At 44.4% G+C, this 24,411-nt stretch overlaps 1 protein-coding gene across 3 annotated transcripts; it reads right to left on the bottom strand.

Moving 5' to 3' along the window:
• Positions 1–8: 8 nt before the first annotated feature.
• On the bottom strand, positions 9–23,671 carry TBATA (thymus, brain and testes associated). 3 transcript variants are annotated; one of them, XM_083740785.1, is made up of 9 exons: positions 23,528–23,671; positions 16,574–16,813; positions 15,746–15,916; positions 13,791–13,879; positions 8,396–8,560; positions 5,636–5,717; positions 3,489–3,660; positions 2,577–2,629; positions 9–947 (listed from the first exon to the last, which is right to left on the bottom strand). In XM_083740785.1, exons 2-9 carry the CDS (start codon positions 16,791–16,793, stop codon positions 868–870), a joined length of 1,032 nt encoding a protein of 343 aa, XP_083596911.1. In that variant the 5' UTR covers positions 16,794–16,813; positions 23,528–23,671; the 3' UTR covers positions 9–867. The 3 variants fall into 3 exon arrangements, with proteins under 3 accessions (XP_083596911.1, XP_083596913.1, XP_083596912.1); XM_083740787.1 differs by having other exon boundaries at positions 13,791–13,876; positions 23,528–23,669; XM_083740786.1 differs by lacking the exon at positions 23,528–23,671 and adding an exon at positions 18,247–18,844.
• Between the last annotated feature and the right edge of the window lie 740 nt (positions 23,672–24,411).

Genomic DNA, 24,411 nt, shown 5'->3' with positions numbered 1-24,411 from the left:
GTGTCAAATGTTTTTGCTCATCGTAGATTTATTGTTAAAGAGAATTCTACAGGCTGACTTTAGAAACCCAGCAGCAGCAGCAACAACAAAACAATTCCGTACGATTAAATCCTTGTTTCACGTAATATACATTAATTTCATCAGCAAATTCCTGAGCAGGAGGAATCTTTCTCTCTGTCCTCTCCCCTTCACTCTAGTCAGTTTCACAGCCCAAACAGGTAACTAGAGTCTGCCTCTTTAGGAAAAGTTTCAGCTCCTCCACGCCCAGGACAATTCAGAGCACTAAGCAGCAGCCTCAAACAACTAGCTTTTTATTTTTAAAAAACAAAGCTGCAGAATTTTGTAACATCTCAATTGCACTCCTACTATGGTCATTAAAAAGCAAGCAAGCAAACAGCAGTGTGGGGATGGAATGCAAATGGTTCCAAGGGAGGAAATAATTAATTGACATACTACCAACTATCAAAGAAGGAATGAAAGGCTCTGAGTCCTTGTCTCAAAGTTCAGAATCATCCTACAACAGGCACCATGCCATTAAAGGTGCACCTTCTATGTTCATCATTCTGCAACTTCTTGGCGTTCCTCTCTTGAATCATGCTGAATACCAACCTGGGACACAGGGGGACACAGCAGAATGGGTCTTTCCAATGGTTTCAGAATTGTCCAGAGTCTCATTGAACAACATCTCAAAATGTCATCCCCCTTGAAGACTGCAGTGCCTCAATCCAAGAGGCACATTCTGAGATGTCAGGTCTTTCTAAAGAAGCCCTTTTTCTTGCAGCATTGTTGCCATTGGGTGAGTAGCAGGAGCGGTAACACTACAAGCTGGAGCAGCAAGAGGAGTCACATCAGGAGGAAGGTTTCTTTCTAATTGGTTTGGTCTGATTGGTTTTGCTTTTCATCTGCGGAGGGGTGAAACTGGAGAACCTCTGCAGAGCCGATGTGCACTGAAAATGGAAAGCACAAATGAGACGGTTTGGTTAATGTGTTTCCAGTGGATATGAGTGTTATGTACTGAAGTTCTCACCCTGGGCCAGCAGGGGGATACTGTAGATAGCTATGCAAATAAGGGATCGAAAGTGATGTTCAGTGATTGGATAGTTTTAGAAAAGTTGTTACAGTTACGATGTACTGGAGCTCTATATAAGCAGGCTGACTGAACCCTTCAGTTCAGTTCAGTTCTGTGAATAAACAAGAGCTGTTTGAAGAATCGCTGTGTCGTCTGATATGTTCACCCACAACTTAACAATGAGAACCAGAGATTATGGCCACATTTTTGTAAACCCCCTGCCCAGATTTGCTCCCCTAAACACTATAAAGGCATACCACCAGACTTCCAAACCTCCTTTGGGCAACTAGGTAGCATATTATGAATGATGGCTGATTGCTTGCATCCACCGAAGTAAGCCAAAATCAGCAGAGAATTCAATAGGGTTATACAAATATAAAGTGGAAAGATAATCCAAGTTAACTTGGTGCCTGAGGTCAAAGATCAAAAAGGCCCACTCAGTTGTGTGGGGGGATGGGGAAATAGTAATAGAGAATTTTTCACCCCTTTAATGGTATTCAAAAATATATATGAAGTATGAAGGAGTCCCCTCAAACTGTCTAACAGTAAGGCCGGAACTGACTATAACCTAAACTTGAGACCAAAATGCTGGGAAGCGCTCAGGAAAAGTAATCTGCAGGAGAAAATTTGTTAAATTTTGTTAGCAACAGAACAGTATAGTATCGATCCATTTCAATGAAGGATCGGGGAGCCTGTCATTTAAAAACAGGTCACATTCACCGGTCATCCAGTAAGGAATGTTAATTACAAATATCTATCAAGTCCCATGGGAAGCATACATGGCTAATTTTCTTTCTCCAGTTGCTGGTTACGAAATATCAAGTCATGTGCTATGTCTAGGAGCATTGCTGATTTGGACTGGGCCCACTGCCACGACAGAAAACGCAAACAGAAAAACCTTGCTTAAGTCAAAGATCACTTTGATAAACCTGAAGCTTTTTGAGGAAGTGCCAGCATCTTTCGCTTTTTTGGATGCAGCTCACCAAAGTCTTGACTTCACACAGGCCCCAGGTGAGAACACCTTCCTTCTTTGGAAATACAGGAAACGATTGTGCCATCCTTTTTTTAATTATATAAGTCCTGCTGTAATTATATGTCAGGAGGGCACAATGTTGGCTCTCTGTGTGGTTCAGCATGCACAAAGCAGGGATGAAGCATAATTCCACATGAAGTGCTTACACAATACATATGCAGTCCTGCTCCTCCACCTTAGGGTAGCTCACTGAGCCTAAGGAGCAAGCATACCCTGCGCAGACGGCCTCATATGAAATAGTTTGATGGGAACATGTTGGAAGCTGAGCTGTGTAATCGGGCACTGCCCTTGGCTTATTCTGAGTCTAGAGTCTGATTCTCAACCCACCTGAAGCACATCCAGCAGCTAATTTCCTGCTTAAGATTCCTACACAGGACATTTCCACTGGTTGCCGCAGGGGCACCTACTTAATGCCTTGCATTTTCCAATGAAAACACAGCATTTTCTACAGGGTTTTTTTGTTTTTGTTTTTACCTGGCTTTTCTTCTTCCGGGATAGGTTCTTGTTTTTGTCTCATAACAGACAGCCTGCAACAAAATAAACCAGGGCCAACATGATTATAAGAGAAGCTACGCACCTTGGACAACATTTCTGGCATGAAAACTACTTTTGTCATTTTGCGATCATCTTGGACAATCTGTTCATCTTCAGCATTTGCATAGCCCTTCAAATGGTTTCTTTCCAGCAGGAATGATGCTGGGGAGACTTTAGCAGTCCGCTGGCTGTGTCCCTAATGTTCATGCAGTGCCACATTTACATATGAGCTAAACAAGCTATAGTTTAGGGCCCCACTCTCCCCCCCCCCCCAATTTCACTATTAATATACTTCTTAATTGTATTTCAGTTCAACCATTACTTTGATAAAATACATATTTTGGTTTGTGCAAATGGCTTTAGATACCTATTAGGCCCATAAATTACCGTATAGCATATATTCAACACAAAAAACAGTGACAATTGGCTGTTGACAAAGGACAGCTGGACATATAAAGGGCCCCATGACCTTCAGTAGCTTTGGGCCTCATCAAACCTAAATCCAGCCCTGTGTTTATATAACATATAACCAGTGGGTTTGACGCTCTACTGGAAGTAGAAGATGATAACAATAATGAGAATGTATTAATTGTAGTCCATCCTAGCCACTTGTCCCAGCCACTCTGGGCAGCTAGGTGCCATTGATAGTTTTACCCTGCATGAATTTGTCTAGACTTCTTTTAAAACCATCCATGTTGCTTGCTACCACTACCTCTTGTGGGCACAAATTCCATGATTTAAGTCTGTGCTGTGTCAAGAAGTACTTTCCCCCATAACGTGTCTAGTTATTTTCTGTAATATGCAACAGAAATTCATTTTAGCAAACATTCAAAGGACTTGCAAAGAGGGCACCTGGACACATGATTTCTCCCAAGGTTGCGTTGTTTGGGAGCAAATCCTGAAGTATCTGGGGGCAACCGTGATGGATGCTTTCCATCACTTTCCATGCTTGTGGTCAGCTCCTGAGGATCAAGATGTAAATTGGCAGTGGCCGTCTGCAACAATCCCATGACAAGGTCCTTTTCTGCAGGGAGAGGAGAGGACATGTTTAGGAATCAAAAGATCTCACCTGCACAGTTTTAAGGTAAAATAAATAGGTTTGTTCCAGCTGCCCTTCTTTTTTTTCTGCATGCAATTTCACATATAAATAAGAATTAGCCCACAAGTTATCATTCCCATATAAAACTATCAGTTTGTAAATAACCAAATGAACCTGCCCAGACCTTGAGATATTTGAGGGGGATCTAGATAGAGCAGGGTTCCCCAAACTTGGGTCTCCAGCTGTTTTTGGACTACAACTCCCATCTTCCCTAACTGGCAGGACCAGTGGTATGCAAGGATGGGAACGGTAGTCCAAAAGCAGCTAGAGACACACGCTTGGGACACACTGATGCAAATAAAGGGCGCATTGTGAAAATATTATCCAAGAAACATTTTATGCATATGAGATACAAATAGGGCCCAGTCTTTATTCACAGCTGGAGACCCAGGTTTTGGAAATTCTGTGGGTTGGTGATGAGAGAACAGGCCTTCTTTGTAGTAGCCTCTCACTGATGGAATGCTCTCCTCAGGGAGGCCTGACGGGCACAAACTTTGTCATCATTTCAGCATCCGGCAAAGACATACTTGTTTCCCCAGGCATTTGAGCAACCCTGGTGATAGGACTGTGCTTAATAACGCTTGTGTGATTTTATTATTGCATTTTCACTTTGGCTGTAAAGTCAGTTGGGGACTTCCTTAGAGGAAGGCGTTGTACAGGTTTAACATACCTGAACCACACTTAGGAATTATTCCTATGTTGCTAATTTAGGTGCATATCTAGGAATCTAATTTATTATGTTTATTCATCATGCAGGTTCATATACTGCTAAGTCACAAAAAGGGTGATGTGCCTAAGACACCAATAAAACAACATAAAATTAATAAAACAAAGAAAACTGTTCATAATATGCAGATTGAACACAGCTGAGTCACAACACCTGAATGAATAAAAAAGCTTTAAGTGTCCGATGCTTAATAGTGAGGTGTCTGCTTAATATCAGTTGGGAGTTCCATGCTTTTGGCACTGCCACTGTTAAGGACCTATTCCTGGTAGTTCCACCATGCACCACTGGCAAAAGTGTCGTTCCTAATGATCTAATGGTCTAGCCAGGCTATATGGAGTGAGGTGGTCCAGCAGGTAAAGTGTTTGGCCTGGTGGCATATTGGCAGCCAGGGCAGATATTTCAGCAGAGGTGATGTGTGCGGTCTCCATAGTCCAGCCAGGGGTGGAGGTAGGGGAGGGTGGTGAGGGTGTGTGCCCTGCCCTGGGTGTGTGTGTGACTAACTGCCAGGTGGCACTCACCACGGGGCCTGCAGCATGCCTGAGCCACGCGTCTCTCCTGGGAGTGATGCGGTGGCTTAAGTGCCCACAGGCTCCATGCTGCCCCAAACAGTCCGCCCACTGCCTCCCCCTCAGCTGTAGGGCAGCTGAGTGGGAGGAGACAGGCAGACTCCTCTGAGGCCCTGTGGAACATCCTGCTCCGGCTGGCCCCGCCCCTGCGGGTGGCTGGCCCCATCCCCAGGCTGCCCCATCGGCTTGCTCTGCCACTGGACCCAGCCCACTCAACAGCTGAGCTGCTAAATTCTGCACTAGCTGCAGCTCCCAGGCCAGTTCTAAGGGTGGCACCACACAGAGCGCATTGCAGTAATGCAGGGTACCAACTCATGGACCACATTGGCTGGGCTATATGCAAATGAGACATAGCTGGAAACAATGGCCAGAAAATCAGGACTGACTTGTTGGCTGCACATTCTGCTGCTGTGTTGTAATGTGTGGAAAGGCCTATGCTTCAAGGTGGCGTTGCAAACGTGCTGCATGCCCTGAGTGTTTCGATGCATTAGACAACAACCCACTGAGCTGCAACGGGTGTTAATAGGGGAAGATTGCTGATAACAAAGTAGAGATAATCCACATTTCCAAAGCCTTTTGCTCCTTGCAGGCTCTGCATACACCTTACCCCTCTGCGCAGCCATGAGCAGCCATTGCTGGATCGCAGTCAAGGAATCTGTCTGCAGGATCTGACAGAGCAGCTCCAAAATCTGTTGGCAGAAGAGTACAGTGGGAAAGTGTCAGCACAACCGGGGTCGGAGTGACATTGAAACAACAGGGTCAAGAGGGTATACACACAGGCTTATCTCGGTAATTTTTATGCTGATGAGAACTTTGCCCTACCTTACCATTCGTTGTTCCTATGGTGCAATCTCCCCACGCCTCTCCCCGCAGTCCCAGGCAGGGGTCAGAATGAGGACGCTGGTCAAACCCTTGGTGGGCTTCCATTTATACCTAGTAGCTTGCAGGCAGCAAGGTATGGAGACCTATCTTAGGATAGTTACAGATAGGTAGCCGTGTTGGTCTGCCATAGTCAAAACAAAACAAAATTCCTTCCAGTAGCACCTTAAAGACCAACTAAGTCAGTTCTTGGTATGAGCTTTCGTGTGCATGCACACGAAAGCTCATACCAAGAACTGACTTAGTTGGTCTTTAAGGTGCTACTGGAAGGAATTTTGTTTTGTTTTGACTATCTTAGGATAATTAGCATTGCCATGTGTCCTCTTTTTCCAAGACACACCCTCTTTTTCAGGAGTATAATTTGAGTCACATTGCATTTATTTGCTTTGAATGTCCGTCATAAGGTAAAGGTAAAGGGACCACTGAGAATTAGGTCCAGTCGTGGCCGACTCTGGGGTTGCGGCGCTCATCTCGCTTTATTGGCCGAGGGAGCCAGCGTACACCTTCCGGGTCATGTGGCCAGCATGACTAAGCTGCTTCTGGCGACCCAGAGCAGCGCACGGAAACGCCGTTTACCTTCCCACCGGAGCGGTACCTATTTATCTACTTGCACTTTGACGTGCTTCAAACTGCTAGGTTGGCAGGAGCAGGGACCGGGCAACGGGAGCTCACCCCGTCGTGGGGATTCGAACCGCTGACCTTCTGATCAGCAAGTCCTAGGCTCTGTGGTTTAACCCACAGCATCACCCACATCCCATGGCCGTCATTGTCTCCTCTTTTCTGCTCTTCAAAATATGGCAACCCTAGAATGCTTAGGAATTCCAGGAAAGGTCCTGGGAACTTTTACTTGGTGTTGGAGAGTAACCTAATGCCATGGGCAGTGTGAGATCTTCCCCGTTGCCACCACACTTTCCTTAGGACCCCTCAATCCTTAGACAGGCGTGCTTTCTGAGAGTCCAAAACAAACACTTATGAGGGGACAGAGCTAGCCCAGAGCCCAAGGTATAGCTAGCTTTTCTTTGTCAAACCCTGCACAAATGCAGCATGAGCCAATTGGATCTAGGCATGTGAAGGGGAAATATCCCTTTTGAGTCTGGCCAGAAGTACGCCCAGGACCCCGACACCAACTTTATGAAATTTATTAAGAATAAAAGAGGCAATAAGAGGACGAAAATAGGCTGCTGCTTCGGGAAAAGAATAAAAGGATTCTTTATGTTCAAATCTCTCCAACCTATCACTGCTACTTATAATCAGGCTTCAGGTCTCTGCATGTATAAGGTAGCAGTAATGCTGAGGAACTGGCAACAGTAATCTCTGAAAGAGTTTCTGATCCAGGAGGGCCTTGGTGGACAGGTGGTTGTGGCCTGCCAATAACTAGTCAGTCAGGTCCACCAGGGAGATGCCTCAACATCTTTTGGAAGTTGGGAGATGGGCTATGGAAAAGTTGAATAAGGCCAGTTTTCCCCAGTTCTACCAGACGAAATCTATTTGTGTATTCAAGAGGAGAGACATGAACTCTCTGGGGGGTGGGGGTTGAGAATAAGATCTTAAATAGGCAGGTTAGCACGCAGCAGGCCTGAGTTACACAGCCTAGCAAAAGTTGTGTCTCATGAATCTCCGGTCTGTTTGGGCACTCGCTCTACGTAGGGCTCTCAGACAGTGGCTATTTAGAACCAGGTTTTATTCTTTTCAAAGTGCAAAGAGTTCTGCACTAGTTGCCCATTTGCTGCTGGGCTGGGCCAAGTTCAGTGTGTTACTATTGGCCCTTAACAGCTTGGGACCAGTTTACCTGAAGTATCACCTTAATCCGTATACCTGTAAGCACATGCAGCTGCTTGAATTTGTGAAACTGGCGCTGTTACTGATGCCATATAATACTCATTCCACAATTGTAAGAAATCAGTCCTTTAGTTCAGCAGCATCTACACTTTGGACCCCCTCACCTATTGACACCAGGCAGGTTCCTTCGCTGTACTCTTTTCAGAACTTGTTTAAAACGTTGTTTATGCAAACTACATGTGCTTGTCTCTTTTTTGGTTACTGTTCATTTTAATCATCTTTTGAATGTTTTCAAATACCTGTTTTTAATGGTTTTTTTAATCAGTGTTTAACTTTATAGTTTTGTAATCCACCTAGATTTCTTACAACCAAATGGTATATAAATTTTGTTTTTGTTTTTTTTAAAAAGATAAACATCTCTGGGCACTTTGCTGCTTTCCTAACTTTTTCCCCAAAGCAAATGAAACATAACAATCGTGTTTGTGATAATTATCTGCTTTATCAGATTTAATTTCTAATCCATTCTGAGTAGAAACTGTTCTTATTATTCCATCAATTATCAAATTTAATTTATAATCAGCTCTGAGCAGAAACTTTTCTTATTACTCCACCAATTAATTTCTAGGAAAATAGTTGTAATTGGTTTGTGGTACAGGTTAAAAAGAAGAAGAAGGGTCTGTTTGCCCCATTTTTTTCATGCATGGCTTACTATAAGTTCTTGGTCCCGGAAGAGCAGGGTCGCATCCTTGCTTTTATTCTTGGCATTGTTCCTGTGCAAACGGCGGGACGAATGGCAAGCTGTAGCTCGAGAGGGAGGTGGGATGAGACGTCCTGTTTCTTCTGAGTATTGCGTCTCCCTCCGAGACTTTTCTGCCTTAAAATACAACAACAAGCTACAGTAGAGGAACTGGACATGGAAGAACAAGTCAGACACAAATATTGCAATGTAGAGTGTTCCTGTCCAGAGTTGTAGTAAGCCAGCCATACCCTCTTTCAGGATTCGCCATTCCATTTCATTCCCCTCCTGCCCAGGTTTTCCTTTCCCACCTGCTCTCATCTGTCAATCAGTATTCCATGTCTACTGAGCATGCTCTGATCTTGCTGAGTTGAGTTTGCAGCCTGCCCTATATTCACTATTAGCATATATTACAGCAAATTAATTCTCTGATTATGGATCTGATAAGGAACCTTTAATGTGGACATAAACTCGGGAGCCTATTTTTGCTCCAGTAAAGGAAACACATTTCTTAAGAAACCATTGTGAATCCATTTTGGCCACATTTAAAGGGCCCCCACACCACTTTAACAGTCACTGCTTCCCCAAAAGAATCCTGGGAACTGTAGATTGTTAAGGGTGCTGAAAGTCCTGAAGAGACTTCTATTCCACTTACAGAACTATAGTTCCCAGAGTCTCCTAGGAAGAGAGATGGACTGTTAAATCAGTCTGAGAGGGGAGCAGGGGTCCCCCAGGATTCCTTGGGGGAAGCCACAACTGTTAAATGTTGTAATAGTGATTTAAAGGTGTGGCCTTTCAGCATCAAGAAAATTTATGTAAGACTCCAAAATATGACATGGGGAAAGTACTAGATGTTGAAATCAAAATAACCCATCCTTATTTATAGCTGAGGCTTGTGAGCCATCTACTGGTGGCCAACAGTGTATATGTGTGTGAGAGATTTGTAATGACTTTTAGTTAAACACGATTGAGTGGTTGGTTGGTTGATGTGTACGTGAGAGAGATTGTGTGTATAGTTGGATGGATGGATGGATCTAGATAGATCTGTGGTGCTAAATGTTTAGGTTTAATGAAAAGAATGTAATTAGAACTTGTATGTTATATGTTGCAAGACTGTCTCAATGTGCATTAGAAAGGGGTTATGCAAGAGGTTTAATCAGAAGTTATCTGTAAAGACTGTGTCCAATGTCGAGAATATAATCAAGATCCATGTGTACTGGAATGTGTGTACCTACTTCTGAGCATCAGCAATTAGCATGGAAAGAGGTAAATGTTCTAAGTGCTTACCAATCTTTAATCCTAGTCAATCAACAAGTGTTGATGAAGGCAGGGGAACTCATTTGTTAGGTGAAACCTAGCCATGAGTACTCCAAAGCATCAAAAGAACGAAACTGAATAGAGGAGGCTTAGTTTTTAGGAAGGTATAATTAGGAGAGATGCCTTGGACTGAGTGCTGCACTGACCCTCTTGAGATGACCATGCTATAAAATCTGGTCTCCATCCATGCAGACTAAATAGGTGGGGGGGGGGGGAATCATATTTCTTAAAGCTACAATGGTCTCCGCTGCTTTCAGTTCTCCAAAGGAGCCCAAACCCTGGGCGAGTGCCTGAAACCTTATGGACTTTTCCCACTGCTCAGCAGAGAGAGGGGGAGGCACCCAACTTTTGTGTATCTATATCTATATCTATATCTACGTGTGTGTGTATGAACCACTGAGCTGTGGCTTTAAATGACTGATATGGAAAGAGAGAGCCTTGAATCTTCTGTTTCTAAATATGAGTGGTTTGTAGCACTCAGTAAATTTGAGCTGGGTGAACAAAGCTCCTCCCAGAAAGTGCAGCACTTCATTTTTGGTTTTTTTTTCCAAATGAATTTTTATTATTAAACATAGTACATAGAACATAACACAGAACAAAACAACAACAACAACAACAACAACAAAAATAATAATTTCATATCGTTTTCCTAACTTCTTTCTCTTTTGAACTTCCCTCAGCTGTCCCGTAAATCATCCGTGTTCATCACATTCTTTACGCATTCCTCAAACTTGTATTGACATTATTTATCTCTTTTCCCCCTATTCCCTTTAGACAATACTTGCTGCTTTTTTACAGTGCTTCTTTAAATCCCTTAAGCGTCATCTGTCCTTTACTTATGCTATCCAGATACTCTACAAATTTCTCCCAGTCCCCGATGAACTTTTGGTCTCTTAAGTATCTGATCTTCCCTGTCATTTTATCTAGCTCTACATATTCTAGCAATTTTGTTCTCCAGTCTTCTACAGTCGGTATATCCTGTTGTCTCCATCTCTGGGCCAATACCATTCTTGCAGCCGTAATTGCGTATCTAAAAAATTTACAGTCCTCTCTTTTAATCTCCTTTCCCACCATTCCTAACAAAAAGACCTCTGGCTCCTTCCTAAACGTATATTTTAAAATCTTCTTTAACTCATTATATATTTTTTCCCAGAAGTCTTTCACCTTCCCGCAGCCCCACCACATGTGATAAAACGTGCCCTCCTTATCCTTACACTTCCAGCACCTATTGCATGTCTTATACATCTTCGCCAATTTCACCGGTGTCATATACCATCTATAGAACATTTTCATCGTGTTCTCTTTTAACGTCATACATGCAGTGAATTTTAAACCCTCTTTCCATAGTTTTTCCCATTCCTCGAATTCTATATTATGGCCCACATCCTTTGCCCAACTGATCATTACCGACTTAACCTCTTCGTCTGCCAGGTTCCAGTCTAGCAGCAGTTTGTACACTTTAGATAGATTTTTCATATCATTATTTATAACCTCTTTCTGAAATATCGATTCCTTCTCCATAAAACCTCGCTCTTTACCGTCTTTTTTAAACACCTCATTCATTTGGAAATAGAGCATCCAATCATCTACATATTCTTTCACCTGCTCATACGATTTTATTTTCCACTTTCCCCCTTCTTTATATAACAGTTGATCATATGTTATCCACCTATTTCCCCTATTTGGTCTCTTTATGCTCTTTACTTCTAGGGGTGATAGCCAGCGTGGTGTTCTAGGTTCTAGCAGATTTTTATATCTGTCCCATACTTCAATTAAGGGGCCTCGAAAGATGTGGTTCTCAAAGCCCTTGTGGGCTCTCTTTTTTTCGTGCCATAGGTAGGCGTGCCACCCAAATCTATTGTTGAATCCCTCTAGATCCAGCAACTCGTTATTCTCCAATTTAATCCACTCTTTCGTCCAGCAGAGACAAGAGGCCTCGTAATATAGCTTTAGATCCGGCAGGGCAAAGCCGCCTCTTTCTTTTAAGTCTGTTAGCAACTTAAATTTAATTCTCGGCTTTTTGCCCTGCCATATGTATTTCGAGATCACTCTTCTCCACTCCCTAAAGATCTTACTTCCCTTAATTATAGGGATAGTCTGAAATAAGAATAATATCTTGGGGAGCACATTCATTTTGATAGTAGAGATTCTTCCCCAAAATGACAACTTCAGTTTTCCCCACATCTCTAAGTCCTTTTTGATTCCCTTCCAGGCTGGTTCATAATTGTTTTTATATAGGTCTATGTTTTTGGGGGTTATCCAAATACCCAGGTATTTTACCTTCTTAACCACTTCTATTTGGGTTTGTAGTTGTAATGCTTCTATTTGTTCTTGATCCATATTCTTGACCATCATTTTTGTTTTATTCTTACTAAGTTTGAAGCCTGCCAAATTTCCAAACTGTTCCATTTCCTCCAAAACTGCTTTTATCGTACTTATTGGTTCCTCAATCATTATAACCAAGTCATCTGCGAATGCTTTGATCTTATATTCGTTCTGGCCGATTGTCACTCCCTTTATAATCTTGTTTTGTCTAATCGAGTTCAAAAGAACTTCTAAGGCCGTTATAAAAAGTTCATTTTTGAGCTGCCATCCAGGTTAGGTTGGAACAAGCTGCTCCCAGTATTGTCTGTATTTGAGGAAAAGCTCAAATTTCGGTTGTGCTAGTCTTCTGCTGCTCCATAATTCTGACCTCCAGTAGAGTTTCAGCACCAACCCTTACAAAACTAGAGATGATGGTTTTGTTGTGTAGTTGGTTGGCCTTGTGTAACCGGCCACATATATTTATCGTTCCAGGCAGCTGCTCCAGAAAGTCAGTTGGAGCCAAAGTTTCAACAATGGGAAGGCTATCAACTGCATGCCGTTCTTTGCCTAGGAACCACCCCAGTCTTTCCACAGTGCCCTGTCCTCTGGTACTGGACCTTAGCCTCAAAGTTCAGAGAAGTAAGCTGGATTGGAGTGTTGACATCCCTAAATCTGGAGGTTGCTTAGATCTCATGGGTTTTCCATGGGCACCTGGTTGGTCGCTATGGGAATGTTGGACTAGAAGGGCCATTGGCCTGATCCAGCAGACTCTTCTTATCTTCTTCAAGTTTCAGTCTCAGTCCAGCCCTTGGTGGAGCTGAGTTTGGGAGCCTAATCCCTTCCAGATGATGGCTCCAGCTCCCATCAGCTCTAGCCAACAGAGATGATGGGAGCTGGGAGTCCAATGACATCTAGAAGTTGCAGGTTCCTTGCCCCCTGCAGGGGAGTGTTATGCATGCTTATTCATTTCAGCAGAAGTTCATCATGTAACTATATCATAAAATCATAGAATTGTAAAGTTGGAAGGGACCTTGAGGACCATCTCATTTAATCCCCTGCACTGCAGGAATCCTGCCCACTGCCATTCCTGGGTGGGCTCAAAGCACCAACCTTCTGGTTAACAGTCAGACACACCAATCCACTGTACCATGGGTTTATCATCCCATACCTGTACATTCCTGCCAACCTAGCAGTTCAAAAGCACGTCAAAATGCAAATAGATAAATAGGTACCACTCCGGCGGGAAGGTAAACGGCGTTTCTGTGCACTGCTCTGGTTCACCAGAAGCGGCTTAGTCATGCTGGCCACATGACCTGGAAGCTATACGCTGGCTCCCTCAGCCAGTAAAGCGAGATGAGCGCCGCAACCCCAGAGTCGGCCACGACTGGACCTAATGGTCAGGGGTCCCTTTACCTTTTACCTTTATCTGTACATTAAGCATTCCACTAATTCGTCTTTGGGTATTCTTTGAATGAGAAGTAATTTATTCTGATATGTACAAAATGAGGAGTTGTCATCTTCTGAAAGAATCACTAAAGAAGACGGCCCAAGTCTCAGCAGGGTTACAAAATGGAAAACAGCAGTGCTATTTTTCCTCATTATCTGGACAAATAATTGTGCTGGACTGTTTTTGCTCCCACCCACTGTACTTGGTTACTTTCATTCCCAGTGTTGGGCTCACCCTCTTCCTTAGCAAATCAGCCCCACGGTATGGGATCACAATGCCCCGCCACCCTTTCATACTCACTGCCTCCTTTTTCTCAGTGGACGAGGCGGCTCTGACTCTTGCAGCAAGTTCCCTCAATTCTTCTCGCCAGGCATTGGACAAAGAACCTGCTTGAGAGAGAGGAGGAATGAGGAAGGTGGCAAATTCAAAATAAAAACAAAAGCGGCTGGAATGTGGTCATGCGGGAACCAGGATCAGCTGCAGATTCCCTCCCTGAGCTTGCCTCTGTGTGTAATGTGTGGAACAGTCTTATAGGCAAAATACATGACTGGCAGTCTTGTGTGATATATTGATAGCAGGCAGTTGGACTGTACCACTTCAGAAGGCAGACTGAACGTTCTGCTACACAAAAACCCCTTGTGCATTCAAAACTAGCATGCTCGTTCTATTATTTCTTATATGCTAGTTTTGACAGAGGCATCCTGGCCTCTGGGTTATGACGGAAGATCATTGTTTCAAATGCTGTTGAACATTCAGCAGCAACTTGATGAACATTCGGAAACAGATCGGAAACGAGGCCACATTCACGCCATACATACGAAGCACTCTTTTACCACTGTAATTGCCATGGAGTTCCCCAAATAAATCTTGGAAGTGTTGTTTGTTAAGGGTGCTGACCTCACGGGGCTACAATTCCCAGCACCCTTAACAAACGGCATGGCTGTTGAAAATGGTATAAGTGGTATAAGAATGCTTTGTATATATTGGTATGGATGTGAACCCAAGTGGAATCTGTTAAACCCCTGGCAATAATTTGATGCAGATTCAGAAACAGTTGAGAACCACACTACAGCCTGCTGAGATCACGTGAGGCAGCTCAAGAAAGAGGCACACGAACACCCTGTTTCTGCTTTAATGCGGGTGCTATTAATCACCGTGTCCTCAGGAGGCATATTCATCATGATGATATTTAATGGCACAGTCTGTGATATAATAGCATTGACAACCCTTGTTGATTAGGATAGATTGCAGGTGGTGAAGTGGATCTCGGAAGGAAGCTAAGCTGAGCTTTTTGACAGTAGTGCTCTCTGTGGTATCGTAAGACGGGCAACAAATCATACACACACCAAAACCTGTTTCATACGACTATCAGGACTGTGCGAAAAGCTTTCTCTCCTTTGGAGACAAGCTTCCTTGTAATTGTCCAAACAGGCAGGAAAAAGTCTTCACCCGGAGACTCTTATCAGTATCTGATCTATGCACCAAGCTACAAAATACGCCAGCTCCAGATCTGTGCCCTTATGCACAGATATTTGGATGCGGGTCGTGCTGTGGTCTAAACCACTGAGCCTCTTGGGCTTGCCAATCAGAAGGTCAGCAGTTCAAATCCACACAACGGGATGAGCTCCTGTTGCTCTGTCCCAGCTCCTGACTACCTAGCAGTTTGAAAGCACACCAGTGCAAGTAGATAAATAGGTACTGCTGTGGCGGGAACGTAAACGGCGTTTCTGTACGCTCTGGTTTCCATCATGGTGTTACGTTGCGCCAGAAGCAGTTTAGTCATGATGGCCACGAGACCTGGCAAGCTGTCTGTGGACAAATGCTGGCTCCCTTGGCTTGAAAGCGAGATGAGCGCCACAACCCCATAGTCACCTTTGACTGGACTTAACTGTCCAGGGGTCATTTACCTTTACACACACACACACACACACACACACACACACACACACATACATATATATCCCACAAATTTTGAGCATGAGGAACATGATCCAGACTGAGACCCTAGCATGTTTGTGGAATAGGGTGTGTGTTTGTGTGAGTGTGTGTGTGTAGAAGGTTTAACTATTAGCCCCAATCCAGATCAAGGCCCCTGTGGGCTATTTGCATAATGGGAGGAAAGCTCATTTTGAAGTGAATGGGAGGTGTCCCCCCAAAAAAACTCTTGCTTTGCAAATTGCCAGTGTGCACCCCTGGAAAGTTGTGCATGTGTGAGTGTGGCGCTTGCGTTGGAAATATTCCTGTTGCATACTAACCTGTTGATAGCCAGGGGACTGGAACAGGTTGTGGGTCTCCGATGGGTATCTGAGCCCCAGGCGCCCCCAAAATAGAAGCACGAATCTGACTTTTTATCATTGGGTGAGGTGGCAGAATGGTCTGCTCGCACCACTCGTCATTAACTGTGCAAACAGGAGCACCATTCAAGCCTGCAACAGAAGAAGGCATCCATGGATAAGTTGCACAGGAAAGAACCACATTATAGAAGAAAACTGGCTTGAACTAGAGATTGGAGGAGCTACCTGGTTCTGCTTCAGAAAGGATTTCCTAGACTCAGATTCTTCACCTGTGTGCCTGCTGAGTCTTTAGAACTCCCTTTTGGAATCCATTTCGGATTTTGAAGGCTCCAATTCTGCCTTCAAACTGTCTCAAAGGTGAGCCTCCAGCTATGTACACACCATACATTGAAAGCACCCAACAGCCCTCAAAGAATCCTGGAAACTGTTGTTCCCATCACCCTTAGCAAACTACAATTCCCAGTGTTATTTGGGGGAGGTCATGTGCTTTCTGTGGCGTGGTGAGCCTACATTAGGGTATTAATTACCAGAGGATTTTTTGTTGTTGTTGTGGCATGCCTTAAAGAGCTAATTGAATTGTCACACATTGTACTTTTTGCATTCTATTGCATGCAAAGCACATAAATATGCCACTGTAATTTACAGCTATAAGCAGCAATTTTGTGCTGCAACATTTGCGCATTTTTATTTATTTATTTAAGCGCTTTCGGATTTTCATTACCTAACAAAAGCAAGCCTGAACTTTACTTCTGAACAGACTTGTACAGGATGGCACTGCTGTGTGTTTACCTTGAATATGAGTGACTCTGTGAGGGTGGGGATTGTGCCGTGAGAAGAAAGAGTGATGGCTGAGGCAGCCAAACCGAGCGCTGTTCTTGGAATGGGGTCTCAAGGCCTGAGCGCTGAAACGGAGTGGGGTATTCAGGGCCATGTGTTTAAGTTTCCCCGCCAGAACAGTGATGTCTTTGCCTGTGAAGGGGCTGGCAGACGGACTCTTCAGATCCCCCATTTCCTCTTTCGTAGATGTTCCTGAGTAAAAAGAGAAGAGGCAAAGTTATAAAAAAACAATTATACAACTTGCAGAGCAACGGATGCCTAAAGGATGTCTCTCCTAGGAAAACAGCGAAATTTGGTTTCCTTGGCTGCTTACGTAGTACCCAGGCTCCTCGTTCCAAATCCACAAAGGTGTGCAAAAATAGTTTGACAAACAACTTTAAATAATTGCAAATACCCCCGTTTCTAGTGAGACAGGGCGCTTCTAGACTGTGGCGAGTTTGCAAGTAGAATTGCAGCAAATTCAGCTTGTGCAATTAAAATGGTTTTGGATCTGGTGCTCTTATTGGCTCCTTACCTCTCTCGCCCTGACCTAGCCACTGTGATCCACGCGACGGTCACCTCCAGACTGGATTATTGTAACTCACTCTACGTGGGGCTGCCTTTGAGACTGACCCAGAAACTCCAGCGGGTGCAGAATGCTGCAGCGAGACTCCTTATGGGGTCTTCGCTGCGAGATCATATTCATCCGGTACTATACCAGCTGCACTGGCTCCCGGTGGAGTACAGGATCAGGTTTAAGGTGCTGGTTTTAACCTTTAAAGCCCTATACGGCCTAGGACCCTCGTACCTACGGGACCGCCTCTCCTGGTATGTCCCACAGAAAAATTTACGGTCTGCAAATAAAAACATCCTGAAGATCCCAGGCCACAGAGAGGTTAGGCTGGCCTCAACTAGAGCCAGGGCTTTCTCGGCCGCGGCTCCAATCTGGTGGAACGCTCTGTCACAAGAGACTAGGGCCCTGCGGGACCCGACATCTTTCCGCAGGGCCTGCAAGACAGAGCTGTTCCACCAGGCCTTTGGTCAGGGCGCAGCCTGACCCCCTCCTCTGGCAATCTGCACAGAATTTTGCTTAATGGTTGCCATCAATTTGATTTTAATTTGATTTTAATTAATTTTATAATGAATGTTTTTAGAATGTTGGATTATTTTGATTGTTGTTAGCCGCCCTGAGCCCAGCTTCGGCTGGGGAGGGCGGGATATAAATAAAATTTATTATTATTATTATTATTATTATTATTATTATTATTATTATTATGCATCAAGCCTGGTTCAAAAATAACCTGACTTTCTACAGCAAGGAAGGCAATGGAAAAGCAGTGAAAAAGCGTGGGATAACAATTACTTGACATGATGCTGTATAAACAAGCAAATCCGAATAAATTCTGAATAAAAACACATTGTCTGGAAGCCAATACAGTTTAAAACATTTCTATTCCCTCCCACTGAAGTGAATGCCTTTAAAAATACATTGATTTTGCTCTGATCTGGCCTAACTATTACACGTTATCTTTTACACTCCAGGGAATCCAACCAACTTGATTGAATCCAATGTCTAGATGAACGCTGGCGAGTTCTTATATTTTTCTCTCTATAAAGAAGTCAATAATCCCAAATGTTGTACCAACCTTAAAAGCCACTCTTAAACAGATTGCCGCAAGTAAGGATGATGTGAACAATCTCGCATAGGTGTGCAGGAAAGGTTTTAATGGCAGAGACTCTATGACAGGGAGCCTGAGTCATGTGATGAACGCGAACTTGAGAAACAGAGTCTGCAACAGGTCTGCTGAAGAACAAAACAACTGGCCATTTAAAGACACCCTCCCTTCTGACAGTTTTGAAAGGTGACCTGGAGTCTTGGCCGTGCCACTGAGATCATATTCTGAAGACCCAGCAAGCTCTTTGTCTCAAAGGATTGTGTGCTGTTCAACACACACACGTTGCACCGTCAGCATCAATAAAAGAGATGCAATTGTGAAGAAGCATTGAAGCATCTTAGCAAAACGAAAACAGAAACTCAGAAACACAGCTCAGTTTAATGATGCTATCTTGATGCCCCACAGTGCTGCCCAAGTTGACTTTGATGATGTTTCCACGTAGACCTGTGTACAGCATGTGCTATATGGAAAGCAGCTAATTAATTACATTAAGGTGTTATGGTTTCAAAGTTTTGTTTGCCCAACGGAGGTGAACAGAGCCAACAGCTATTACTGGAGGTGAAGCCTGGAATCTGATAGTAATCAGAATTTGTGAAATGGTGATCTTGCAACTTGCATTGCAATATTAACTAGCCCCTGCTAGGTCCTGTTTATTCAAACGCTGCTACCATTCCTGGGCAGGGATATTCCTATCCTACATGAGTGATGATACATAGCAAGAGTGGGGAACCTGTGGCCCTTTAGATATGGCTGAACTACAACTCCCATCGTCCCTACATGTTACTGATGGGAGTTGGGGTCCATCAACATCTGGGCGACTGTAGTTTCCCCACCTCTGGTATACGTTTTTCATTCAAGGAAAGATATTGCATGTACCATTTAGGCTCATGGAAATGAGATTGCCAATTAGGGTCTTGATTTGAGCAGCACCAGGCCTGGAATTTATTGTTGAACCCGTTGTTCAGTTTGGGACCTGGCTCTCCCATATCAAGTGCAACCCAGCACCGTTTCCCAGCCAAATGGAAAAGAGTGTTATCTCTGAAGTCTGTCCCCTCTTACCAGTGACTCCCTGCAGCTGCTCTTCCTATTTCTGACTTTGGGTGAAAGGATTCCTCAGTCAGCTTCCAGGTGGGCTTGAACCCTCACACTTTTTTTGTTTACAAACAGATGCAATCATCCATCTGAAGAGCTTTGAAACCCCCATTTCAATGGAATATACTTAAGCCAGTGGTTGTCAACCAGTGTGCCATGTCACCCTGGAGTGCCTTGAATGGTGGCCAGGGGTGCCACAGGCAACATTGGCCTCAGTCCTTCTTTCCTTCCCTCCCTCCTCTGATGCCTTCTTGCATCTCTGCCTCCCAAAGGCTTGTGTACCTCTTTGTTGCAGCAGCCCTGGCTATAAGCTCCCCAGGTGAATGGTGCCTCTGTGGCTGGCTAGGGGGTGCAGTTGCCAGGAGCTGAGATGGCCTCGGATTAAGCAAGCAAGGAAGTTGGGCAAGGAAGTCCAGACAGCCAGTCTGCCAGCCTTTGCTGTTGGAAATGGACAGACAAGTCCCAGGCCCCTGTGGGGCAGTGTGAGGAGGCATCTCTCTTTGGCAGTGGTGGGGTGGGGACGTAGTGCAGAGACCAGGGGCAGCAGCACGGCTGCCTGAAGGACTCTCAAGGAAAGGAGGCTGAGGAAACACTCCACAAGGGAGGTTGTTTGGAAAAGGGTAAGAGACTGCCAGTTCTGCAGGCAAGGGGTGACATAACTGGGCCCCTGACCCCACAGGGGTGCCTGTGCTGGGCCTGGGGGTTAACCTGAGCAACGTGGTCCAGGTCCGGTCCTGAATCCAAGGATTCTGCAAGGAGTCAGTCCGACAGGGCCAAGGCAGGACACCAGGAAACAAGGCTAGGTCAGGCACAGGGTCTCAGGCAGGTTGTGGCAAACAGCAATGTTGGTCCCGCAATCTGGGGTGGGGTCCGGCAGCCTTTTATCTTTGTCGGGGTAACAGCCAATCCTGATCCCCTGGTGACTCAACTCCCTGTCTCGCCCGAAGGCGAGCACTCGGGTCTCTCCTTCTCTCAGACCTTAGTCTCTGCAGCTCCGGAAATATTGGTGGGTTACTAGACCCAGAGGCCGCCTCAGCCTCTCCTGACCCAACTGGAAGCAGAGCAGCTGTGAGTGGTTGCCCAGCTGAAGGCAACAAGGTAATCCCTGCATCTGGAGCCAGGGCAGGCTCAGGCCCCTGACTTGGCTCAGCTGGTGCTTGTTGCAGGGGAACCTGTGCAGACTGGGGCTCTTCAGAATCAAGCCCCAGACTTGGTTCAGATGCCGACTGAGGAAAAGGATCCGGTGCGGACTAAGACTCCTCTGGTTCTGAGCCCAAGTCCCAGGCATCACAGTGCCACAGAAAGAATGTAGTTGGTCAAGGGAGCCGTAGGCTCAAAAAGGTTGAAAACCTCTGACTTAAGCACATGCTCTACTACTCTTCTATAGAAATCAATGATGCTTTGGTTAGATTGTGCCGTTGTTACTGAAAGTAAATACTTCCCTCCACCCTTCAGTTCAAAAACAAATTTCACCATCCTATCATGACAGTGAACTGTCTGAGTAACAAAGGTAGTTGCTTTTGTTTTTTATTCTTTGCAAGGATGGGGCAGATGCCTTCACATTTCTTTCATTCTAAATACTGTGTACAGTTCTGGTTGCCCATCTCAAAGAGGATGTAATAGAGTAGGAAAAGAGGCAGAGAAAAGAAACCCAAATGATCAAGGTGAAAACACCAGAGTCCTTTTGGCTTAGAAAAATAGATATACAGTATGACTAAGTGGGGCTGTCATAGAGGTTTATATAATTATGCATAGATGGAAAAAATGGAGAAACATATATCCCCTTTTCTCATACTACTAGAATCTGGGAGTCAGCCACAGAAATTGGTTGATAGCAGATTCAAAAAAGCAGAGATAGCAGAGACAAAAGACAGGATTTCTAGGTATAAGACACAATTAATACTATTCGCTACTGCCAGGTTCTGATGATGGCCAGCTCAGGTGGCTTTAAAAAGCAATTCGAGAAATTCACGGAGAAGTCTGTCGATGGCTCGTAGCCATGATGACTACATTCAACATCCTGATTCAAAAGTAGTGTGGTAATGTGTACCAGCTACTGGGAGTGAGTCATAGTGGTTGGCCTTCACACTCTGTTCATGGACCTTCCAGAAGATTTGGTTGGCCACTGTGGAAAACACAATGTGGAACCGATCCAGCAGTTCTTCTGATGAGCTTGTACACATGTAGTACACCTAGTGCTGAAAACAGGCTGGTCTCCTTTTGTGGCATTGCAAAAGTTTTAGTGCAATGCAGTGTAATGTCTCAAGGCCATGCCAGGGACTGACACAATGTCCTATTTCTCATCACTCTCTGCCTGCGCCTCTGACAGAAAAGGCAACCGTGGAGAAGGGTTTATGTTGTGCAGATGGGCCCGTACCATCCAGGGATGCTTACGTAGTGGTAGAAAGCATAGGTGAGCCTGTGGTGGACCAGGAAAGTCCTTGTAAGAGAGAATGGATTTGCAAGGAGGAAGGGGAGTTGACTGAATGGACACAGTGAAGAGGTAGCTACTTCACTCACAGTCTGATTCAGACGGTGTTGAAAAATCTTTATTTGCCACCATCTCCTGTTGAGGCACTGGTCTTGATCCAGCTTCAGTAGGCTCGTCAATGTATAAATGTAATTTGTGGGAATGGGTTAGGGTTCTCGTATTTTGAGTTGCTTCCTCATGTCCTATGGAAGTGAAAAGAATGGGGAAACTGACTCAACCAAATCCTAAAGCAATTTCTGATCTAGCACCCATAATGGAAAGTTTGTACTTCCTTTTCTTTGTTAAGGGTCACATGACTGGCTGGTGTGGGAGACAGAGGAAAAAGGATCTCCCAGGGTGGGAGGCTGGAGTAAGAAACAGAAGTTATCAGGTGAGAGCTAGGAAGGTCTACTTTTCTGTACAGTGGTACCTCTGGATACGAACGGGATCTGTTCCAGAGCCCCGTTCGCATCCTGAAGCGAACGCAACCTGCATCTGCGCGTGCCGTGATTCGCCGCTTCCGCGAATGACGTCATTTTGACCATCTGCGCATGTACAAGCTGCGAAACCCGGAAGTAAAGCATTCCGTTACTTCCGGGTCGCCGCGGAACGCAACCCGAAAGTGCTCAACTTGAAGCAACTTCAACCCGAGGTATATGGATAAAGGACATGATGCCACTACTTTTTATTTCTTTTTCTCTTTCTTCTCTCTCGCCTTCCTATTTCTTGCTTTTTATTCTCTCTTTTCGCTTCTCTTTCTCTTTCTTTTTTAGATTAGATCGGTTTTTATTCTATTTTATGTCGAAAACTTTCTCAATAAAAATATTTTGCAAAAAAAGGGGGAGCTGTTGAAACTGTGGGCACTTCCTTTTTCTTCCACACTCATGATGATTTCTGCTTATGGTGCTTTTGGGGCAGTCAGACATGATACCGCTTTGAATACCGTGTTTGAAGCTGCAAAACTTTTGGGGTGCTCAAACTGCTTCACTTCCCGTCAGGGCATAGCCTGTAAATTCCTGCTGAAATCCCACCACCTTTTAAAACATACATGTTCCCGTTTGTTTTTGTCCACGTTTGTTGCACTTCCAGACAGCAACAGTGTGGTAGCGTTGGGGCAGCATCCCAGAACAGAGAAGAGCAGAAAAAGTTCACAACTAATGCACTATTGTCATGTGAAGAAAGCGTTGCAGAATACACCTGTGATAAAACACCTGTCTGGAGGGGCCCCTAATTGAGCCACCATCCAATAGACTTATGCAACAAATACATAAAATGTCCAGTCTCCAAGATGAATATGGAACAAGACGTGAAAAGAAATTATAGCAGTCGGTCAAACAGAACAAGAAAAAATATACTCCATATGCTTGAAAATCAAGGTGGTCCGTAGTCAACAGCCGTATGCAATTAATTTAAATGCCTAGTAAGAAGCAGAAAGAAAGTGCTCTTGTCTCTCAACTGTTTTTAAAGCCGTTGTAGGATACTTATGGAAATTTGATATAGGAGGTAGTATATTTCTTGCTTTCACTCCCTTTCTTCTCTGCCCGCCCCCCTTGCTGAGTTCTCAGAAAGCAATTGTTTTTTTAAAGGATCTGCATAAGCTAATTTGGCCTGCAGCTATGGCATTTGAACAAAGACAACAACAAACCCCAGATGTGCTTCTTATTCAATATTTATAAAGGAGCGACTCACCATTTAAGCTGTTGCCACATCCATGTGGGGAGTGGGGTGTCCTTTTGACTTACTGTCTGGCCAAAGGCTGCAAAAATAATCTCACTTCTGTACATAACAAAAGTCTGCCTTCTTTGTCCCCTGACTGTGTCAAAGTTGCTAGGTAACACTTTTTCTTGACAACAGCCAATGATTGTCCCTCCTACCCCTTCTCCCCTTTCATCTGCTCTGTTTTCTTTTCGCCACCCCCCCCCCCCACCTTAACCATATAGTCAACTCCTGGTTTTCTTTCCTCCAGAGGCAAATTCCAGTTAAGAAAATTCACTTGAGTTTTGTTTTTTGTTTAAATCCGATTTTGTTTCAGCAGTGGGAGGAGACGTGGATTCATCACGATCGAGACAGGAGGATTGAGATATTTTTCTATTTTATTTTTATTCCTTTTCCATTAACAATCTCACGCATACTTGTCTTGCACTCTGTGATGAACCCAGTGCTAGGCTCAGCTTGTACATATATGCCAATAAAGCCATATCGCACAGAAATGCCTTTGGTCTCCAGTGACCTTCACTCCAGGGGAAATAGCCCGGGTGTGAGCTTGAAGCCCCTGAAAGGTCTCACCGCTCAAGAGACTGGGGTTCATGTAACTTGTTTATGACAGGCACTCACCTTGTGGAAGAGAAGTTGGAGATCATGTATCTCATCAAGCTGCTGCTTGATGAGTTCTTTTGACACGCTTGCATTTTCAGGCTTCCGTGCTGACATCAGTAATGTCTTTGTAAACAGCACTGGATCACTTCCTAGGGCATGGTATAGTGTTACTTATGCGAGTGAGAAGACTCTGAGATACATTACAGTGGTACCTTGGGTTACATACGCTTCAGGTTACATACGCTTCAGGTTACAGA

The sequence above is a fragment of the Podarcis gaigeae genome, assembly GCF_964106915.1.
Source record: "Podarcis gaigeae genome assembly, chromosome: 5".
Classification (NCBI taxonomy): domain Eukaryota; kingdom Metazoa; phylum Chordata; class Lepidosauria; order Squamata; family Lacertidae; genus Podarcis; species Podarcis gaigeae.
This window is presented reverse-complemented; position numbering and strand designations above follow the sequence as displayed.